The sequence below is a fragment of the Xenopus laevis genome, chromosome 7S, assembly GCF_017654675.1.
Source record: "Xenopus laevis strain J_2021 chromosome 7S, Xenopus_laevis_v10.1, whole genome shotgun sequence".
In the NCBI taxonomy this organism is placed as follows: domain Eukaryota; kingdom Metazoa; phylum Chordata; class Amphibia; order Anura; family Pipidae; genus Xenopus; species Xenopus laevis.
The window spans coordinates 88,790,821-88,815,025 of NC_054384.1; the positions used below are offsets into that span (position 1 = coordinate 88,790,821).

The 24,205-nt window shown below is 38.1% G+C and overlaps 1 protein-coding gene across 1 annotated transcript; it reads left to right on the forward strand.

The window, feature by feature from the left end:
* The first annotated feature begins 771 nt into the window (after window positions 1–771).
* Window positions 772–24,205, forward strand: LOC108697701 (vesicle-associated membrane protein 3). Its single transcript, XM_018227989.2, has 5 exons — window positions 772–924; window positions 19,920–19,995; window positions 20,940–21,098; window positions 21,326–21,377; window positions 23,524–24,205. Coding segments are annotated over exons 1-5 (306 nt in total). The 5' UTR covers window positions 772–922; the 3' UTR covers window positions 23,541–24,205.

Sequence of the window (24,205 nt, forward strand, 5' to 3'; positions counted from 1 at the left end):
TTTAGATGGGGTCAGTGACCCCCATTTAAAAGCTGGAAAGGGTCAAAAGAAGGCGGAAAGTAATTCAAAAATGATAACAAAATGAAGGCCAATTGAAAAGTTGCTTAGAAGCGGCCATTCTATAATAACTTATTCCGTGTCAAACTGGGGAATCCAGAGGGGATCTCACTAGGTCGATACTTTGTTATTAGGAAAATTTTCAGGAAATGCCCATGAACTCACACACATTTGTCAGTTTATTTACAGCATGGGTTAATGTGGAAATGTATCTGTATGCCTAGTTCTGTGCTATATAGTAAGAGAACATTTAGGCCGCAGTTTGGCCGGTACCATTGCTACTAGATACCGATACAGCACAAACCTACCGGTTCATTGGTTCCGGGTCAAGTTGCCCCTATTGACAGGGGTGTTATGTTATATGGACTCTCGTTTGTGAGCGCGTGTTTTGGGATAGCAACTACATCATTGTCGCTACCATTGATTCCAAAGCGACGACCGGGCGGAATCCTCTCTTTACCCCACTCACTAACCCTCCCCGCCTTTAGCAATTGCCACACGTACACACTGGGGCAGACTACGCACTTCTAAAAGCGCAGCCCTCCTGACACCATCCCAAATCATCAACAACCCTGCCTGGGGAATTTCGCCGCGCTCCTCATTGGAGAGAGACTATCCCTGCGATTTCCGGTGATCCCAAAAGGGGCAATTAAACGGCGTGACAAGATTGGATCAGATCGCTGCCGCGCACACACGTGACCTGCCGTTCAGCTGACAGCTCTGCGCGTGACGTCATCGTTCGCCGGACACGCCCGAAGTGTCACTTACCAAACTTATCCCGGCAGCGGAGTTCTACGGAACTTTAACTATAAGGGGAAGAAACGTCTTGCGGGGTCGGGTGTCCAGCAGTATCTAACCAGGAAAAATGTAAGTGTGGCTGCAGCGCTGGGGGGAAGGGTGCGCCGGCTTTTATTGCGGGGAACGCCCTACCCGGTGATGTCCGCCCTTAACCCTGAGTTATCGAGCGGGGCCTGTGAATCCTGGCACTTCCAATCACACTTGTCCTATGGCGTTACAGGCTGGAAACAATAGCAATTGATATCTGCCCTTTGGCTGCAACTTCTAGCATCTAGTGGGAGTTGTAGTACAACAAGAGCTTGCTGGCGGTCTGGGTCATACAGATCTATTATAAACTATACCCACTCCCTATAGGAGCTTCAGCTTTACTACATTGCCTTTATTATTTATGGCTGTTAACTCCTGCCGAACTGCAACTCCCCTCGCCTCAGTGGATCCTGTGAGTTAAAGGGGGTGTTCACCTTTAAATCAACTGTTAGTATGATGTAGAGAGTGATATTCTGAGACTATTTGCAATTGGTTTTCATTTTTTACTATTCGTGGTTTTTGAGTTATTTAGATTTTTATCCAGCAGCTCCCCAGTTTGCAATTTCAGCAATCTGGTTCCCAGGGTACAAATTACCCTAGCAACCATACATTGATTTGTAGAAGAGACTGGACAATGAATAGGAGAGGCCTGAATAGAAAGAGGAGGAATAAAAAGTAGCAACTGCATAAGGAACCCAGGAAAAAACAAAGTTCTGCTGCTCCCTGTTTGGCCTTTGTGCAATTTGGCTGCAGAACATTGTAATAACCATAAAATGAAGCGTGTGATCTATTGTAGGTTTTGTACTAAGGAACAAAAAAATAAAGTGTCCAGTGAATTAATTTCAGATGACGGGAGCTAAGGAGGCATCAACAGTTTCACATATGTTTGGGGTTTGAGGGCATTGTATCTCAAAGGCTGTTTCCCAGCAGAGCTGCACAGTGTCAATAGATCAAGTGATTCCTCACTGGCACTAGTACTTTTATAAATCCAGTAAGAAGGATCTGCCTTCATTTTTATGCCCCAGCATTTAACAGCCAAGCCTGAAAGATTTTTCTCCAGAAAAATAATTCCGAATTTCAGTTTGATTAATGATATGTCGTAATGTGGCCTTTGGAATGGCACAGGGACAATATATCATTTGCCATTACAATTTTTCCATTGGAAATAGGGATGCACCGAATCCACAATTTTGGATTCGGCCAAACCCCAGAATCCTTAAAATTCGTCCGAATACCGAACCAGAATCCTAATCTGCATATGCAAATTATTGGTGGGAAGGGGAAAACATTTTTACTTCCTTGTTTTGTGACAAAAAGACCAATGATTTCCCTCCCTGCCCCTAATTTGCACATGCAAATTTGGATTTGGTGCGGCTGGGCAGAAGGATTTGGCCGCATTCCGAACCGAATCCTTGATTCGGTACATCCCTATTGGCGATCATGTGATCTGGAGATTGCATAAGAAGGCTCAGAAGAATTGCTTAAGATCCTGTGTACATCTGCTTTACATATGCAATTGCTGATACAAGTCATATACAGGCTCACATAGGGCTTGCATCCATAAACCTAAGTTTCCATGTGCATGGAGGCCCGGACTGAGAATTAAAATAGGCCCTGGCATTTCAGGTACACAGAGGCCCAATCAGCCCACACAGAGGCCCAAACAGCCCCCACCAGCCCACTAAATACTGACTTTCTATGGCACCTTATAGCAGCCCCTCTGGCATTTGCCAGAACCCACAGATTGCCAGTCCGGGCCTGCATGGAGCATGAGGCTGCTGCTCTACACAGGCAATAGCTAAACATGAAGTTACAACTAAATCTGAAAATATATGGACTTTTTGGAGGAGGTTTCTATATTTAAAACATAGAACTGGTGCTAAACTGTGGTGGTGTTTCACTGAGATACAATGTCACGTTTTTTCTCATTAGTTTATCGTTAAGTATCAAACTGATTTGTACCGAACTATTTTAAGGGTGGTTTGTCTTTTTGCATTTTGTTTTCCCAGGACATCACCCATAAAGGTTTAGTGATATGATGTTCACTAGGGGATGAGAGGAGGTGGTGCTTAACCTCTCTATGTTTTACATATCATTCACTCTATTTACATCACTGGGTTCCCGCCGAACTGTGGGGGCGTTTGCTACACCTTTTCACTTTGAAAAAGGCCGATGTTTAGTCGAAACGTTAGTATGTGCCAGGGATAAAAAAAAACCATATGTTTCCAATAAGTTCTGCTTGTGCAGTTTCTCAAACATTTTGCTTTTTCATTTTGCTGAATCTTTCACCCAGGCACTGGATGACTAGATTTTTTCGATAGTGCCGATATTCTGCGTCAGTCTTATCCTAAGTGAAAAAAATAAAGTGTTATCTTTGGGGGGGGAGACAGACCAAACCTTCTTTTCTCTTTAATTAGCATGATCTCCAAAAAAATATAAAATTTTTAAACAAACAAGCTGAAATGCCACTCCTTGTCTTTCCTATTGGGTGCACGTGGGCAAGGCTTAATTTACATACTAAATCAATATATTTCTTTTTTTTTTTACAAATGACCAGCAACTCCAGGGTTATAGTGAATAATATTGTATTAAGTATGTGCAGTAACAGCCAACGTGGGACCTTTCTCAAGAGAAAGGTGCCAGAGTGGACCAAAACATTACGTTGGCTGTAACTGCACATACTTAATACAATATTATTCACTAAAACCCTGGATTTGCTGGTCATTTGGAAAATCATAGGAAGCTTTAACGTGCACCCAGGTATCATGCAAGGAGGGGAGTGCCACCCAGACCAAAACACACACACACACACACACACACACACACACTCTGTTCAGATCTCCCTGTCTACCTTTGAACAAACAAACCTCCTTCCTTACCTAAACAGCAGCCTTTGAGCAGCTCGTTATTGGGGCTTTTCAGTGGACTGGTAATTAGTTTCTCTTCTGTGAGAAGTGACAGGAAATACTGACATGAAACTGGCTTCATATTCTTGTTTAGTTTCAGAAATAACAGTTACCAAATATATTTCTTTATAATACTTTAAGGGTCAGGGCACACAGGCAGATTCCCCGAACTGCCTTCCCGCCGGCTAAAATGTAAATTTCCGGTTGGATGGCACTCTTGAGTGATTCGTTTTCCGAAAGTTGCCTGGCGAGTAAACTTTACAATTTAGTCGGCGGGGAGGCAGTTCTGGGAAATTAGTTGCCCGCCAACAAATCTCCACTTCTTCGGGGCGACTAATCTCCCCGAAAGTTCCTGCGTGTCTTGACCCTAAAGAGCAGCAGTGAAGCCTTCTTTAAGACATTTGTGAGAGACATACATATGAATGCCATCACAATTTGTTTTAGAAACACCTGGCAGGCAGATAAGTGGATACTATGGTGTGATATAAGATTTCCATCTTCCTCTCCTTACAGCAGGGATATGAATGTCATTGATACGGCAAGTATAAGTATACCAAAGTAAAGGAAAACGAGCCAAGGTGCTGGTGACTTTCTACAGTTATAAGGAAAGGGGATTTTGTTGTGGCTTTTACAGCTCATGGCGATTGTTATGTAAAGAATGTCACAATCAAACAACTGCAAAGCCAAACTGGTGCTAAACCAATATGACACCCAAGTGGGGTTTTTATTAACTAGTTGCAGGGCAAGGTAACTGTAAATGTATTGCTGCTGTTTTCTCTATCTCTTTGCCACTGTCTGTGTTGGGCTGACTTCACCCTAGAGGGTCTGTCACTTTTTGGATTGGTTTAGCCCAGGTTTGAGAAGGTGCATGTTAGGGTGGGTTTGGTTTAGGACCTGGCCATCACTAATCCAAACAAACTGGCAGACAAGAACTCTTTCAGTAAAGTCTCGTTGAATGCGCCCACAGATTGATATTTATAACTAAAAAGCTGGGGCATTTTCTGTAAAGTACAACTCCTCATTCTGTCTGCTTATAAATTTACTGGGAAATGGGTAAACATTCTGAAGTGAAGCTCAAGTGGTGGTGGTGGTGGTGGGCATAGGAAGGCCAGTAAAGAAGTAGTCCTCAGCTAGATTCCTTTAGTTCAGTACATCAGTAACTGATAGGATTTGCTGTTGGGATGAATTGGTATATCATTCAGGAAGGCCAAAAGATACCAGGAATAATAGCAATTAACCTGGAGCAAGGTAGCTGCACATTTTATATTTATGGAAATAGCAGAGAGTGAGTAGCGACAGTGCCTACATGAAGAAAGTTCTGCATGTTCATCAAATCTTACTTTGCAAATAACAGGAAGTTCCTTAAGGAAATAGTACAAAACCTTGACATTGTGCAAATCTGTGTTGAAGGTGAACAAAACTTTTCCAAGGAAAAGTACAGTGAACTTTTTGTCAATGCTGCATGTGTACTTCTGGAGTTAAAGGGGAACTATTGCGAAAATGAAACTTTAATATAAGCTTCATCACTCTGAAACAAGAAACTTTCTAAATACAATAAATTAAATATTCTGCATTGTTTCTGAAATAGTCAAATGTATCTTCACTATCCCTCTCTCAACATCTGTTTTTCTTAATCCTTTGTGCAGGAGTTGGGTGTCAGATATTCATTGACAGTTACAGTAGATCCAATATATTTTATAGGTGGGCTTCCTTTCCTGTCAGATGTATTCGAGCCCACTCAAATAACTGATTGCAGTACAAACAAAATCTGATAAAATAACTGCCTTTTGCACAAATTCTGCATGTAGAGAGACAGGTGATTTTAATAGTGAGCTCTAATACATCTTATAGGTAAAAGGGGCCCCCTAATAAAGATATATTGTATTAATGAATATCTGACATCCAACTCCTGCATGAAGACAGAATGAAGAGAAACAGATGCTGAGAGAGGGATAGTGAAGATAAACTTGATTATTTCAGAAATGGTGCGGAATTGATTATACTTTAGAAAACTTCTTATTTCAGTATGCTAAAGGTTATATTTTTTATTTTCACAATAGTTCCCCTTTAACAATATAAATCTGGTGTGTGTGTGTGGGGGGAAGGGGGCTGCAGATTGATCTGCCCCTTCAACAAAGCTGCCCAACACCCTAATCACATCATCATGATAGAGAAGGAGAGTGGGTAGCTGGAGTCAGACCATTGAGCTAAACTCTTTGATTGTTCTGTTGCTCCAATTGAAGAAAGATAATTGGCAGAGAAAAATGAATTGAAAAGCAACAAAGCTGACAATATATACAATATGTTTTCTCTAAAAGAAAAACTAGTGTTGCTATACAGTAGTTTTTAGTTACCCCATTAAGGCACATTGCCTGCTCAATAATGGATTCAGGCACCCTGTGTCTCTGTCAGGCCTCTCTCTTTATTCTGACCCTCAGAATTGCATTAATGAGCTAACTTTCACTGTAATTTTTTATTTTTTTCTGCAGTTGGAGGTATAAATATTAAAGGGGTGGTTCACCTTTAAAGGAGAAGGAAAGGCTCTATTTACTTGGGGGTGCCAAAAGTTAGGCACACCAAGTGATTGTACTGTATATACAGTACTTACCTTACAACTACACCGGTCCGGGGGTTATTCCAGCGAGCACCACAGAACGATCGGCTTCCTTCTTCTTTCAACAAACAAAATACCTGGCTTGTTCGTTAAAGTTCGCCTTTTCGTGCTACTGTGCATTCAAAGATAGAAGAAACTGCAGTGGTCTGGGGGTTCTTCCAGCGAGTACCACGGAGTGATCGGCTTCCTTCGAATTTCCTGGTGCAGACGCATGTGCAGTAGAATAAATTAGTAGACTTCTTCATAAAAGTTTGGCTTTTTGCGCTACTGTGCATGAGCACCCACGCAAAGAAAGAAGAAGCTGATTGGTGCTCGCTGGCAGAACCCCAAGACCGGTGCAGTTTTCTACAGATAGAAGCACCAACCCAGGGTGTCGGGTAAGTATACACAATCACTTGGTGGTGCCTAAAGAGCGCCTTTCCTTCTCCTTTGAGTTAACTTTTTGTATGTCATAAAATGACCAATTCAGTTGGTCTTTATTTGCCAACTTCTACTGGCTCTTTCTAGCTTTCAAATTGGAATAACTGCACCCTTGTAAAAAACCAAATACTATTATTATTACTCATCCTTCTATTCAGTCCCTCTCCTATTCCTAATTCAGTCTCCTATTCAAATCAATGCAGGGTTGCTAGCAGGGCTGTGGAGTCGGTACATAGATCCTTCAACTCCTACTCCTCAGTTTATGGTACCTCCAACTCTGACTCTGTGTTTAATATACTTTTGTATTTTGCATGTTGATTGAAAGAAGTTAATTTACAAGGCATTTTATTACTGCCAAATCTCGAAAATATAAACCTTATCCTTTGGTAATTCTAAACCAAATCAGTTAAACTACATAAACCAAAACAACTGAAAAACCTAAAACAATTTATATGTTAATTGAACCTGGCATATAGCTGTAGAATAGCTATTAAATACAATTAATACTTTTTATAAGTACTGTTCTTAGAGAATTTATTTCTTCCAGGTCCAAGGTTGTGAGTCTGTCCTGGATGGTATAATCTGAACAGGAATTTCATACAAAGCAGCATGCTTGTGCTCTGGATCTCATTTCAGTACTTTGAGATTTACTAAACGTGTCCGTCTGTTACCCATCTGCTTGTAGCCAAACTTAGGTGATGGAATGGTGCAGCTTACATACGAAATGTGGTTGCGTGTTTCTAACACAGACCCAAGAGAACCTACGGGGAGCTACGATAAAGGTGCCATTTTAAAAGTTGGCAATCCCTGTAGCCCAAATTTAGCACTGTGTTGTATATTTTCAAAAACTGTATGCACCCCCTTCTACATTTGGATCTGAAACACAGAATTCAAATCTGGACAAGTTCAAGAGTGAATTGCTTTATAGCCTCTGCTGCAAACTCCTTTATCCTTATTTAAATGAACAGTTCAGTGTAAATATAAGAACTTCCTTTCCTTTTCAGCTCTCTCCTAACTGAGTTAGGCAGTGACTATAAGGGGGGCCACATGGGACATAAGTTTTCAGTGAGTTTGCAATTGATCCTTAGAATGCAGCTCAGATTCAAAAGCAACTGTTATGACCCATGTGCCCCCCCCCTCAAGTCACTGATTGGTTACTGCCTGGTAAACCAGTGGAAAGTGGAAACTAAGAGAGCTGAAAAGCAGGAAGTAGTGTTCTGGCTATTATGTTAGACATCCAGTCACTCCTTTATACATTACATTTTTGACTAACTATATTAAAAACATTTTTATTTTGCACATACAATCCATTTACCCAGTTTTTATTTTTACACTGAACTGTTCCTTTAAAAGATAAAATAAAAACGCTAGCTGTGCATGTGTTATGTCTCATTCTAAAGTCACTTAGTAAGTTGTTAAAGAGCACCTCTCATCTGATTTTTTTTGCCACCAGAGGTAAGAGCTAATAGATCCCATACTCTGGTTGAGGGAATCCCTTTCTCTCTTTCCTTATCCATTGAGATGACTTTGAGCTATTTCAGGAGGTAGTATGCCCTTTTTTTCTCTCCACTCTCATCCATTGAGACCAAAAGAGGGCGCTCCACATCCTTTTCCCCCTTCTTTCTATGCATTTGTCTTTCCATTAAGAGAAATTCCAAGTTATACCAGAAGAGGGAGCTCAAGATCCTTTTTTTTATGTATATATTTACTGTTTTAGAGGATTTCAGTTCTTGATTTGAAATGGAAAGTTAATACTAAAGAACATAATACACCATTACCATGGAAACGCAACAATTATTGTCTAGTCATAGCTGACATTCTTTTACCTGGTTAAGAACCGATCATTAGCCATGAATTAAGGACCTCTTATCCTCAAATGGGATATTGTGCTTCCAACTAAAAGTATCGTTATCCAAAATGCTGAGGACACTGGTTTTTCCAGATAAGGGATGCGGGGATGCAGATATCTGTATTCTCTCACAGGGGTACAAGTCAATAAAATACATTATGCATTGGGATTAGTCTGTAAAGTCTTTAGAACATCAGTTCATATGGACAATAAGTCCTCGTTCTCACTACCTGTTAGAGCACGTTCTTAAAAGGGTGGTTCATATACGAGTTAACTTTTAGTATGATGTAGAACGTGATATTCTGAGACCATTTGCAATTGGTTTTCATTTTTTTTTAGTTAATATAGATTTTTATTCAGCAGCCCTCCAGTTTGCAAATTCAGAGATCTAGTTGCTAGGGTTCAAATTACCATAGCAACTATGCACTAATTTATATGAGACTGGAATATGAGTAGGAGAGGGCCTGAAGTTGAGTAATGAAAAGTAGCAATAACTGCATTTGTAGCCTTAAAAAAAGCATTTGTTTTTAGATGAGGACAGTGACACCCATTTAAAAGATGGAAAGAGTCAGAAGAAAAAGGCAAATAACTCGAAAAAAAAACCGAAGAGCAGTCGAGAATTTGCTTAGAATTACCCATTCCATAACATGCTAAAAGTTTACTTAAATGTGAACCAGCCCAAAGTACAAATTTATGCTCTGTTCAAACCCAAAAAATAAAGGTGAGGGAGGAACAATATCTGGGAAAACCCATATTTATAGATCAGACATTCCTGTAATGTTCTGTTTTCAGCCAAGATAACCATATCTAAAAATGTATATTTCATTATTAAATGCAATTGTTTTGACTTGTACTCAACCCACAATTTATCTAAATACATTTATCTATGTTTGCAAAAAGACAACCTTGCAAAGCGCTACAGGTACAAGACCAGTACATTTTAACCAAATAATTACATTTGTTTACTAATTAGTCCTTTTATTCTCTGTAATGATATATCAGTAGCTTGTACTTGATGGTATATGATGGTTGATCCCAATGTTATTAATAGGGAAAAAAGAAAAATATATAGGTAGGCCGGTATTTTTTTTCCTGAAAAGGTGACAACCCTAATGCTGCACCGTTCGGTGTCATAAATCCATACTGGAGGCAAAGAATCCTTTTGGGTTTTTGTAATGTTTAAATTATAGCAGACTTTAAGGTATGGAGATCTAAATTACAGAAGCACCCCTGTTCTAGACAACTCCAGGTCCCAAGGATTCTAGATAATAGATTCCATACCTGCATGGGCATTTTTTGATCCATCAGATTCCCTTTAATACACGGTGGTATAAAAAAAAAAGTGGCATCTGTTATCCAAAAAAATGTCAAAATACCTGAATGTAAATATAAGAAACCGATTTACCCAAATAATTCTTTTTTGGATTGATCACCTTTCTCTATTAATAGATAATAAAAACAGAACCTTGAACCTGATGGTAGCCTAGCTGCATAAATCCATGTTGGTGACACAAGTCCTATTGGTTTTTTTTTCTATAAAATTTAAATAGTTTTAAGTTCCCTTAAGGAATGGTTCTCCAAATTATGGAAAGATCCTTATCAAGAAAAACTTTAGTCCCAAAGATTCCATTTAATAGATCCCATATGAACGCATACCTGTACCACTTACCCTGCTATTGTTTCCAAGAAAATGCAAGATTGTCCCTCGTACCTGAGAAATAATCATTCCTTTTGTGGAGCTCTAGACCGATTCGGCAAAAGCCAAGGCATTTTTCTCAGTTTGTGCAATGTCGCTGGTTCTCGTTGCTGTTCCAAATTTAATAGCTTAGAACTCTCTGTACAGTATTCCCATAGCAAACACGTGGATCTTACAAATGTAGGGCAGGAGACCAGTTCATTTACATATTGTACAAGCCGAACTGTACTTGGCACCATTACAAGGGTGTATTAATACACCTTCCTCATTGTCTGAACAACACTCTTGCCTAATAAACTCACCAGCCGGAATCTGGAAGTTGTAAAGGATTCTACATAAATAGACACTCTAGTAGTGTGATAATTATGCTACTGTACTGCTGCATGGCATAATTTAGGATCTTTAGGTACACGATGTCCAATTTTTTTTATCTACTAGTTTGTGAGGAAGGATAATGGGCTGCTGTTAAGAGAGTATACAATCAATTTTTTCCTCTCCCACACATTTCCTTCCTACAAATTTACTGTATTTACAAAAAAAACCTGTATTTAAAGGGATTCTGACATGATTTTTTTTGGTGTAGTTTTTATTTCTAAATTACACTGTTTACACTGCAAATAATTCACTTTAGCCTGCAAAATTTCATTCCTGAACCAGCAAGTGATTTTTTTTTTTTTTAATTTATAATATTGGCATGTAGGCATTTTGCCTGGTCATGTGCTTTCAGAAAGAGCCAGCACTTTAGGATGGAACTGCTTTCTGGCAGGCTGTTTCTCCTACTCAATGTAACTGAATGTGTCTCAGTAGGACTTGGCTTTTTACTAGTGCTGTTCTTGGATCTACCAGGGAGCTGTTACCTTGTATAAGGTTACCTTCCCATTGTTCTGTTGTTGGGCTGCTGGGGGGAAAGGGAGGGGGGAAGTTATCACTCCAACTTGCAGTAAAGCGTGACTGAAGTTTATCGGAGCACAAGTCATATGACTGGGGGCAACTGGAAAACTGACAATATGTCTAGCCCCATGTCAGATTTCAAACTTAAATTTAAAAAAATCTGTTTGCTCTTTTGAGAAAGGGATTTCAGTACAGAATTCTGCTGGAGCAGCACTATTAACTGTTGTGTTTTGGAAAAAAAAAATCTCCATGACCGTATCCCTTTAAGGGAAACTAATTTTTGTTGGTGCCCTTCAATTCTTGTTCCAAAGACTTTATATGAAATAACACGATTTTCACTGCAGGAGAAGACTATCCATAGTAACATTGAATCGTTTTCAAATATATTGATGTGCCTTGCATCAAGTTGGGCAATTTTGTGACCCTCGTGTGCTGTGTACGTAGTGCAGCCCAGTACCACTTATGCTTTTGTTTGTTATTGGCCAAAAATATATAAAATGTGATGGCTGGTGGGGAGGGGCATTTTGACATCTTTCAATAGAGCCTTTATTAAAGGAGAACAAAAGACATGTATAAAATGTAGTAACCCTGGACAGGCCTCCCACCCCTCTCCCAATGTACATTATTCTGTCCCCCAATGTAGCCTTATACCTATTCCCAAAATGCAGAGTAGCAAAGTGCGGCTGGCGGGTGCCATCTAGCCATCCTCTTTGCTCTACCTGGTCCCATAATTAGTAGCGCAAATAGGTCTGAATTTGAAGTATGCAGTCTTGCGTTTAGGGAGCAATATTTCTTAATTCTTTGATTGGCCTTCATTCTCCTTCGATGTTATACTGACCCTACAGTGAATATAGTGACTGGTTTACAGGAGACCTAAGGGTACATTTTATTTAACTTTGCCCCTCCGGTCCTCTCCCAGACCGCATCATTTTTATGGAGAAATACATTGGGGGGATTATTTATCAAAATCAGAAAATTGTGGATAATTTTGTGGTAAAATAGTCCCTCCAAATTCGCATGGATTGTTTCCCCTCATACAATTGTGAAAAAATAAAATTCGGATTAGATGCTCAAAAACCACAAAATTTTCGGTTTAATGCACGAAACCCAGCACAGCTCAGGATATTGTCGGGACGTCTCCCATTGACTTCTACAGTTATTTTCCCACTAAAATTAAGATTTTATAGTGAAAAAAAAACAAACTAGAATTTTACAAGTTTTTGCCCTTCAGTCTTTAAAGGAAAACTATACCCCCCAAACAATGTAGGTCTCTATTAAAAGATACTGAGTAAAACAGCTCATGTGTAAAATCCTGCTTCATGTAAATGAACCATTATCATAATAATATACTTTTTTAGTAGTATGTGCCATTGGGTAATCATAAATAGAAAATTGCCATTTTAAAAAATAAGGGCCGCCCCCTGAGATCGTAAGATTCACTGTGCACACATACAAACCACATGTAAGGTCACATGAGCCAATTAACAGACAGAGTTCTGCCTTTTGCTTCCTCACTTCTTCCTGTTACAGTTAGTGTTGTAGTATTTCTGGTCAGGTGATCTCTGAGGCAGCACAGATAGTCACGAAATGGTGGTTCAAGGCAAGAGATGTAAAAGGGCAATATTTATGTAAATATATATTCCAGTTTGGTAAGATTTAATATGTCATTCAATTTGATATAAACTATCTGTTGCTTAAGTATTCATTTTGGGGGTATAGTTTTCCTTTAATAAATAATCCCCTTAAAGGAACAGTAACACCAAAAAATGAATGTGTTTTAACGTAATGAAAATGTCATGTAGTGTTGCCCTACACTGGTAAAACTGATCAGTTTGCTTCAGAAACACTACTATAATTCATATAAAAAAGCTGCTGAGTAGCAATGGTGGAAATTGTAAAAAAAGCTATATGGCACAGGTTAAATAGTGGATAAAGGATAACATTATGTTCTACAGAGCTTATCTTTTATCTGCTGTGTAACTTGAGCCTTTTCTCCTTTTCAATGGCTGCCCCCATTGCTACACAGCAGCTGATTTATGTAAACAATAGTAGTGTTTCTGAAGCAAACACAGCAGTTTTACCAGTGCAGGGCAACACTGCATAATACTTTTATTACTTTAAAACAATTAAATTTTTTGATGTTGCTGTTTCCGTACTAGAAATACAAATTGTAGATTGGCTTCTGTCTGCCTTGGCCATTCAGCCAATATGGAGACTGTGAAGAAGACGGCCAGTCTCTAAAATTTCTACCACTGATACAGGGGCAAACAAGTTTACTCTACACAAATGATACAGTCAGGTCATGGGAGGCCATTAGCCTGAGCTCTGCTGCTTGGCATAGTAAGTCATTTGGATTTGAGGGTACAAAGCACTTTAATTCTTGGTTTCATTTGTCTTTTAAGGCAAATGTGTGTAAGAGCATCATTATTTTTCAATCAAATCTAGTGTTTTTGTAATGTTGTTTGTGTAGATGTATTTTTGCTAGTATTTCTATGTTCCAGAAATGTCCAAATTTGGTTCTGTAATTTAAATTACTTTTGGGAACTCCTAAATTCTTTGTCAGCCTGTAAAGCTGTCGTTCCCAAACTGTGCCACCAGTGTTATATGGTTGTACAGTTGTTAATGAGTTCTATAGTAACTAAATGAACTGTACTGTGGAAAAGGTAGGTGTGGTATTCCTGTTCTTTTCCCTGTTCCATACACACGTGGTGATGGGTGTGCCTACACTTGCATTAGACAACAGAACTTCCTAGGAAGTTTTTCTGATGGATACTCTCTTGTTTATTCTCGTCTTTAATAAAGTATTTCATAATTAAATAATCTAAATTAAAAGTTTTAAGTGCCATAGTGGTTTTATTGTGGCATAAGTGTTCTTCTTAGCTCTATAGTGAGCATCTGAACCTTCATTACTTATTTAAGAGGATCATTACTGTTGTATGCACCTTATGTGTGTGTCTAGTGTATTTGTCATAAGGTCCTTAGATTGTAAGCTCCACTGGCACAGCGACTGATGGGAATGATGAACAGTCTATTAATCACTGTGTAACATAGTAAATGATACGTTACATGTTTTATATGGACGTTATTGCACAACTGTGTGTTGATTAGATAACTATTCTAAGGGCTTTTGCAAGTTCTATCTATCGTTTTTAATACCGGTATGAGTTTCATTATCTGGAAAACCATTATTTAGAAAACGCTGGATTATGGAAAGGCCATTCCTTATAGACTCCATTTTATTGAATTAAGTATTTTTTTTTAAAAAAATACAGGTATGGGACCTGTTATCCAGAATGCTCGGGACCTGGGGTTTTCTGGATAAGGGATCATGTAAACATTGAATAAACCCAATAAGCTTGTTTGCTTGCAATAAAGATTAATTACAGTGTATCTTAGTTGGGATCAAGAACAAGTTACTGTTTTATTATTACAGAGAAAAAGGAAGTACATTTTTGGATTATTTGATTATAACGGAGTCTATGGGAGATTGCCTTTCCATAATTTGGATCTTTTTTGGATTACGGGTTTCCGGGTAATGGATCCTATACCTCTAATTATGAAACAGTACCTTGTACTTGATCCCAACTAAGATATAATTATCTTATTTTTGGTGGTTTATGTAATGTTTAAATGATATTTGGCAGACTTAGTGATACTGACACTTAAAATTTTCTTTTCAAAATATTAATCGACATTAAAAGTTATCTATAGGTTTTCGCTGATAGTTCTGCTTTTGTAAGTAATTGTCACCATGACAATTTTCTTTATTAATATGTGGGGACCCTAGCCACCAATCTTTCTTTCTTTTTTACTGTGGGGTGGGAGGGCGGACCGGTGGGGTGGGGGGGCAAGCCTGTGGGTGGGGTGGGCACAGCCCAGGAGGCCCAGGAAATTTTGTTTTATGGGGCCCTGTGATTTCTGATGGCGGCCCTGGATACATGTATAGGATCTATCATACAGAATGTTTGGCACTAGGAGCTTTCTGGTAAGCAATCTCTCTCTAATATGAATCACCATAACTTAAGCCTGCTCAAAATGACCATTTAAGGGTTTGTTCTCCTTCCAAAACTTTTTTTCAGTTGTTTTCAGATTGTTCATCATAAACAAATACTTTTTTCAATTGCTTTCCATCTTTCTTATTTTTTTTTTAACGGTTTCCCAAAACTGAAGTTTAAAATTGTTCATGTCTCTGGCAGCTCAGTGATCCAGGAGCAGAATCTGAACTGTTACAATTTGCTACATTTAGTTGATGCATTTCTCAGCAGCATCTGGGGAATATTAGAAACTATTGTATCAATTCTGACAGGGGCCTTTAATGGAACCCATGAATTCTGCTCAGCGGGGACAATAATAACAAATGTATCAACTAAATATATCAATTTAGATTGGTTACAGAGTCGGTGACCCTCCCAGAGCCGTTTTAGAAGGTGAAAAATTAAACTTAACACTTCAATATTAGAAACGGTCACAAATAGAAAGTGTTTGGAAAAGGTCTTTATTTCTAGTGAACTATCTGAAGCCAACTGAACTGAAAATTTTTTGAAGATGAACAGCCCCTTTAAATAAACTCAGTGCTATTTTTTTTACCACTGATATGTATTCATGCAACTGAGTTGGCATCAAGTATAAGGTACTGTTTTATTATTACAGAGGGAAAGGAAATTCATTTTAAAAATTATAATCATTTGCTTACAATGGACTTCCCGTTATTCTTTATGAATGCATAGAATTAATTCCAAACAAAAATAAGACAAAATCTGAATTATGGTAATTTCTGAAAGAACTGCTTATGGATAAATCCAAACTCAATGTGAATTCCTCAATTGAATGGCTGCCCCAACAGAAACACAACCTAATGTTTATGTTATGTACTGTACTGGCAGAAGCGCTGGTATGTGTGTCTGCACCCGCATAGGTGTTGGGAACTTCTAGGACTTGGCAGAAAGCAAGAGCTGACTTGACTTTATTTGTAAACAGCTTTATAGGTTTGGCAGCGGTTTTTGGCCTCCTGTAAAAGCTGTTTTTAGAATGTCTGCTAGTTTCTACTTTATCTTGGTACAGCTTCCAAATTTTGGGGGTGGGGTTCAATTACATTGCTAGTTTCAGGTTATGCACAACAGTTTTTTCTTTACATATTTTTCATGTGAGAGTGATTCTTCAATAGATTCTCCTTCGCTGTTTAAAGGAAAACTATACCTCTCAAACAATGTAGGTCTCTATAAAAATATATTGCATAAAACAGTTCATATGTGAAACCCTGCTTCATGTAAATAAACCGTTTTCATAAAAATATACGTTTTTAGTATTATGTGCCATTGGGTAATCATAAATAGAAAACTACCATTTTAAAAAATAAGAGCAGCCCCCTGGGATCCTAGGATTCATGGTGCACACAAACATACCAAACAAACCATACATGTTCGGTCACATGAGCCAATTAACAGACAGAGTTGTGTCTTTTGCTTCCACACTTCTTCCTGTTACTGTTAGAGTTGTAGTATTTCTGGTCAGGTGATCTCTGAGGCAGCACACAGACCATCACAAAATGGTGGCCCAATGCCATCTTGCTACCTTAGCTATTCTACCAGCTCTATTTAGCAGGACATATAGTATAGACTAGGAAGATGCACTGATGCTGACTTGAAGCACAAGACCATCACAATTATGGGCTAATAGAAGTAGAAGTAGATGTATGTAAAGGTTTGTAAACAATATGAGTGGGAGGGGTCTAAGAAGCCCGTTCTCATAGTTATAGGACCTTTTATTCAGAATGCCTGGAGTTTTCTGGATAAGGGATCTTTCTGTAATTTGGATCTTCATGTCAACTAGAAAGTCATGTAAAGATTAAATGATCCCAATAGGCTGTTTTTGCCTTCAATAAGCATTATTTTTAAAAAAAAATTGGATTATTTGAATAAAATGGAGTATATGGGATTTGGCCTTTCTGTAATTTGGAGCTTTCTGGATAATGGGTTTCTGGATAATGGATCCCATACCTGTACTATGTTTTTCTGCAGACAAATGCATGGTAGGTGATTCACGTTCCATACCGACAAACGAGTGATGAATGAGATTACATTATTTCATCATAATATTTAACTTGACAAAATACATAGAATTCATATCAACTAAAAAAAACAAACAAAATCTGACTTATAGTAATTTAGATCGAATAAACTGCTTATAAATAAATACAAACTCAATGCGAATTTTTACAGTTTTGAAAAATTGTTTATTTAGGTTTCATTCTGTTTATGTGGTGCCAGTTTTATGCAAGTGTACTGCACATGAGTCACTAGACTACTGTAACGGCAGAAGCGCTGGTATGTCCTTGTTCTGTTCTTTGTTCCATACTCGTGTGGTGAAAGGTGTGTAATTGGTTGTAAGGAACTTCTAGGACTTGGCGGAAAGCAAGAGCCGACTTGATTTTTTTTTTTAAACAGTTTTTTGTTTTCAGCAGACTTTTTTGGTCTCCTGTTAAAGCTCTTTTTAGGCTAAAAAATTCCACTAGTATAGTTGGCAACAATTCGGGGGGACTCAATTACATTGCTAGTTCTGGAATAAAAATATGTTAAGTGATACCACATTAAAAGTAATGTCTTTTGTTGTAGGCCGTGCAGTTTAAGAGCTGAGCTGCATGGCGGTCTATAGAAATGATACACAGTAGAACCCCCATCCGGGAAAATGTAAAATCAGAGAAATACATTATATAGTCTATATATAGCTATTGTAAAATATAAGGATATTATGAGTCACTGAGGAGGCCGAAGGCCAAGTGCTTTTATACAGGTCATGGAACTCCGAGGTTACTTCTAATATCCTCATTTTCCAACAAGGGGTACTTTATTTATTATAATATACACGTTTTAGTGACGTGACAAAATGACATCACTAAGCTCAGTTTATAACTGACATCACTAAGAGCCGTTTGTAAGGATATCATTTACAGGATATTCTCAGCTTTTGTTTATTAAACATTGTATATTGGTGGTACCACAAAAAAAGTGCAAAACGGGAAAACCTAGGGGCCCATTTACTTAGCTCGAGTGAAGGAAAAAAACTTCGAATTTCGAATGTTTTTTTTTGGCTACTTCGACCATCGAATTGGCTACTTCGACTACGACTTTGAATCGAACAATTCGAACTAAAAATCGTTTGAATATTCAACCATTCGATAATCGAAGTACTGTCTCTTTTAAAAAAACTTCGACCCCCTACTTCGCCACCTAAAACCTACCGAACCTCAATGTTAGCCTATGGCGAAGGTCCCCATAGGCTTTCTAATGTTTATTTGGTCGAAGAAATATCGTTCGATCGATGGATTAAGATTAAGATTTTTCGTTCGATCAAACTATTTGCGGTAAATCCTTCGACTTCTATATTCGAAGTCGAAGGATTTACATTCAGCAGTCGAATATCGAGAGTTAATTAACCCTCGATATTGGACCCTATGTAAATCTGCCCCATAGTGTCCCTAGAAAAAAGAACAAAAAAAATGAGGACTCCCCCTCTTTGCAAGGCATTACCTTGTTTCCATGTGATATAATTTATTTACTTGCATTTTGACCACTATGATGTAAACACAATATTTCCCCCAAAATATTCCCTTTGGCAGAAATGTCCTTTGAGGTCCAGACTCCTCTAAACTCCCAGGAGATTCACTGCTTATGATACACAGTCATTGTGAGGTATTAATGTATGGCATTGGCAAATTAGCAGCCTTTCAAGTGAATGGAAAGCAACTGTTAGGGGAAAGTTCTGATCATATTCCTTTCCACTTACCTCCTGTGTTCCCTAGGCCTTATTCATCATGAGTAGGGTGGGTTAGTTGAGTGTTACACCACTGGGGGTCACATTCATATCTCCAAGGTGTACTCATAGACTAAAATGCAGTTCTCACAGGTAAGTTTATAAAGACTGAGCCTCTGCTGACACGTGTTTAGGGACATTTTCATAATATGGAACATTACTCCAAGACCAGCTAAAGGGCATCTCTTGTAGAATTATTCTATATTATTATTATTATTATTACTATATTCTATAATATTTCAATATTTCTGTGCGAGAATAGGTCGGGCCATTCATAACGTACCTGTGTTTGTTCGTTTAGCAGCTGAGTCAGACTTGAAGGAACAGTTCAGTGTAAAAATAAAAACTAGGTAAATGGATAGGCTGTGCAAAATAAAAAATGTTTCTAATATACCTGTAGTTAGTTAGGCAAAAATGTAATATATAAAGACTGGAGTGACTGAATGTCTAGCGTAATAACCAGAACACTACTTCCTGCTTTTCAGCTCTCTTGGTTTCCACTGATTGGTTACCAGGCAGTAACCAATCAGTGACTTGAGGGGGGCCACATGGATTATAAATGCTGAGGATCAAGTGCAAACCCCTTAAAGTCACTGACAAAGAGTTAGAGAAAAGCAGGAAGCAGCGTTCTGATTATTATGATGGACATCCAGTCAGTCTTTATACATTACATTTTTGGCAAACTAACTATATTAGAAACATTTTTTATTTTGCACTGTATCTATTTACCCAGTTTTTATTTTTACACTGAGCTGTTCCATTAAGGCATGTTAATTTCCCCCTCGGGAGTGCAGTTTGAATAATCCACAACCAATACGGTGTTTCATGTTATTAATTTGTTTTGTTTCCCAGGTCTACTCCTGGACCTTCAGCCACAGGTGATCCTGGAAATCGGCGCCTGCAGCAGACTCAAGCACAAGTCAATGAGGTCAGTCTTATGGGGGCAGAAGATTATCCTGATATTATTGTTGCAGAGGCAGCGCCACACAGCTATAGGTACCCATTTGAGACTGGCCAAGCAAGCGGAAAAGGATTATAACAATTGGCTTGTCCGATATCCCTTTGCTTTGTATTACAAAATAATGGGATATTCATTGGACTATCGATTTGTAACATACTAAAAACTTGTGTCCCAAGGAGGAGTTCATGTTTGACGTAAACTGTGATCAGGTTGAAATTCTGTTTGTTGATTGCTTTGTGCAGAGGGAATAGGCATCATCACTCTGTAAGCATCACCACAGTAGCATTGATAGACCTACTTCTGAACAATTGCTCTATATCCCAGACAATTCACTGGCTTGTCAGTAAATTCAAGGCATGAATGTGTTTCCGGTTCTTGTCTATTTTTGGCTACCCCATTGTCTAACAACACATCCCTTTTTATGCATTAATCCATTTTCCTGCTTATCTTGTCATTATTATTATTATCTATGTCCTGCTGTTTAAATTACTATTAATGGTAGTCTTTTTTTCTAAAGGCAGGTTATGAGCCTAAGGAATATTGTGTTTCATATTAATTTAGGCTTACTATTTCCAACCTGGGCTTATTCATATTACACATTTTTTTCATTGAAGTGAATGAGATGTATGATGTCAATTCTAAAGTATTTAATACAACTCTTTTTCTTCTGCTTTGATATATTACGCACATAATCCAAAAGCTATTTAAAAAGGACCAAATTAAAGGTTGCTAAGAATAGACATTTTATAACATACTAAAACATACTAAAAGTTCATTTAATTTAAATCATGACGGCATCAAAATAATTATTTTATGTGGGTACTGTATTATTTAGGCTACTGGGTGCTTAATATGGAATAGGCAAATTTATTTAGAATTTCTTTTGCATCTGTCCTTTTTTGAACCTCTAGGTGGTTGATATTATGAGAGTTAATGTGGACAAAGTCCTGGAGAGAGACCAGAAGTTGACTGATCTTGATGATAGGGCAGATGCATTGCAAGCAGGCGCTTCCCAGTTTGAGACCAGTGCTGCGAAGCTTAAAAGAAAGTACTGGTGGAAAAACTGCAAGGTAAGAAGCTGGAAAGATTAAATGTAATGTTGATTTGATAACGTTGAAGTCACAAACGCTAGCTTATGCGGTTGTCTTTGCCTCATCTGAGAGGGGAAAAAGTAACATTGCTTCTATCATCCTGCATCTTCTCTGGTATGTAAAGCGTTATCTGATGTTTTATAACGAATTTATCTTTTAATTTTACTGTTTTTCCCCTTTTTTTTTTTTTTTTTTTTTTTTTTTAGATGTGGGCAATATTGATAGCTGTAGTTGTGATAATAATCATCATTATCATTGGTAAGTATGTCTGCAACAAATAGAAGTCATACACAAAGAAAGTGGCACACTATGGGGCAGATTTATCAAGGGTCGAATAGAAAATTAGAATTTTGCATTAGTTTTTTTAGTCAAAACTCACAAATTCGAATTGGGAATAATCCAAACTCTATTCGAATTTGAAATTCATCAAACCTTTACCCTGGGAATAATTTGAATTAATCTATTTGCAACCTAAAACCTGCCCAGTTGATGTATAAGGCAATGTCAATAGGAGACCCATTTGAAGATGTTAATAGCCTTCCTGACATTTGAGTTTTTCTCTTAGAAAAAAACTCGATTCATGTTTAGTTGAATTCGAAACAAGTTTTCGAGTCAGTAAAATTAGATGGTTTTAGACATTTAAAATTTTTCTTAAATAACCTCCCAATAGAATTTCAAGTATATTCGAATGTATTAGAGTAAAAAAAAAATTCCATATTTGACTTTTCTGTTGGAGCCTGCAATTGTCAGCTGAAAATGCAGCTCTGTGCTGTAGATTTCAGGTTTCTGCTGCATGGTTACTTTACAGTCACTATGTTTTTTCCAGATAAACACCATCACAGGCAAAGCACAGTACATACTAGAGTCCTGCAGTGGGTCAGGTACTCGCAGGTTACCTGCAAAAACCTGCAGTACCCTGCGGGTAGAAGTTCCGGGTGCGGGTATAGACGAAGTTTGGTGGTTCTGCAGGTTTGCGGGTCTTCTCTATAGCGATTTTCACCCCTTTTTTCTGATCATGTCTACTTCCATTGATGTCACTTCCAGTTTACAATGACAGCATTTCCTGTTTTACTCCTTTGTTTCTGATCACGGTTACTTCCGATGATGTAATTTCCGGTTTACAATGACGGCATTTCCTGTTTTACTCCTTTGTTTCTGATCACGGTTACTTCCGATGATGTAATTTCCAGTTTACAATGACCGTATTTACTGATTCTTGATGGTCAGCGGGTCTGGGTTGCGGATAAGGTACTTGCGGGTCCAAGCGGGTAAGAATGCGGGTCCGGGTTGCGGATTGCAGGTCGTGGGTACAGGTTCCAAAAAGTGGACCCGCGCAGGACTCTAGTTACATGCTACAGCTAGAGACATATTGGACATGCTCTGATATACCCCTTTAACAGCCATTGCCCATCAAACATAACAATGGGTGGTTAGTGCACTATAACACTCATGTGGTTGAGCCATGTATGTATTGTATTGTATTCTAGCTAAGTTTCCATGCACAAGGTTTAAATGCAGAAATTCTTCAATACAGAATATGTTTTGCATTTAGCTGTAGTTTGGAGATTCTTTGTGTAGCGTGGCTGTGTATAGTACAGTAAGCACCACTCTGCCAACTAAACTATATGTTTCACTATGTGGGCATATCTGAAATTCATTATACAGCCCCAAAGGAGATATCCACATCAACTAAAACCCTTAAAGAAATTGTTTAGTGTAAAAATAAAAACTGGGTAAATAGATTGTATGTGCAAAATAAAAAATATTGTATATAGACTGGATGTCTAACATAATAGCCAGAACACTACTTCCTGCTTTGCAGCTCTCTTGGTTTCCACTTATTGGTTACCACGCTGTAACCAATCAGAGACTTGAGGGGGGCTGTATGGGTCATAACGGTTGCTTTTATATCTGAGCTGCGTGCTAAGGATCAATTGCAAACATGTGGCCCCCCTTCAAGTCGCTGACAAACTCTGTGTTAGAGAGCTGAAAAGCAGGAACTAGTGTTCTGTTTTATTCTGTTATGTCAGACATCCGTTCACTCCAGCCTTTATACATTACATTTATCCGTTCACTCCAGCCTTTATACATTACATTTTTGGCTAATTAGCTATATTAGAAACATTTTTTATTTTAAACAGTCCATCTATTTACCCAGTTTTTATTTGTACACTGAACTATTCATTCTATTAATTTAGAAATGCAAAAGACAAAATAATGAGACATATTACATTCTACAAATCTCAATCCACTCTTTTACACAGTTATGTAAAATGAAATTAGCGTGTTGAATATATTAAAAGAAGGAAAACAACAACATAATGATGCCATTATATTCATGAGCAGATATGGTTAGTTTGCTGCCCTCTTGTCTGAATTTCTTAATGCTGTTTTTGTTTTACAGTGTGGAGCGTCTCCTAATCCTTCGGGGATACGGATCCTAACTGATGCCAAACCAGTTGCTGCAGCTTTTTTTTTTTTTTTTTTTTAAATCTCTGAACCTGCTGTATTCAATAGTTTATATTCCAACTCAAGGAAAAATGTTTAGAGTTAATATTTCTTGTTTATAGAGTTAAGTGCCTTAGTGAAACATAAAACACAACCTATTAATGCCAAACTAATGGGCACAATGTGTCTTTAAACAACATTGAATGTGAGTTTATTTGCCCACTTAAATACCTACTATTCTTTTTAATTGCTGTGCAGAGGAAGGCATCAGATTGTGCACTTCGCAAATTGTCAAGGACTTTGCAACTTTATGCAGTGGTTGTTGAACTAAAACTCCCAGCAGCATGCTTCTGAAGCAACTGGAGCCTCTCAAGATGCAAATCTGTGAAATCAGAAATCAAAAATCTAACAGTAAAAATTAATTATTTATCCTTTAAATGGAGTGCCAAGAGATGAAACCTTTCTTGGGTATTTGTAGGAACATAAATATTTAAAGGGAAAATACAATAAAATCTAAGAACTTTGCTCCTTCTTATATTTCAGTTTTACAAACCAATGTGAGCTTCTCTGTTGCTAGACTTTGTGGCTACCCTTAGTAAAATAGAAAATATAGGCTATTGTGCCATTTCTAAAACGTA

What these genes read in the sequence shown, in the direction of transcription:
- LOC108697701 (XM_018227989.2), top strand. An exon ending in CTCAAGCACAAGTCAATGAG is followed by an intron (nt 19,996 to 20,939) that starts GTCAGTCTTATG and finishes TTGAACCTCTAG; the next exon opens with GTGGTTGATATTATGAGAGT. An exon ending in ACTGGTGGAAAAACTGCAAG is followed by an intron (nt 21,099 to 21,325) that starts GTAAGAAGCTGG and finishes TTTTTTTTTTAG; the next exon opens with ATGTGGGCAATATTGATAGC.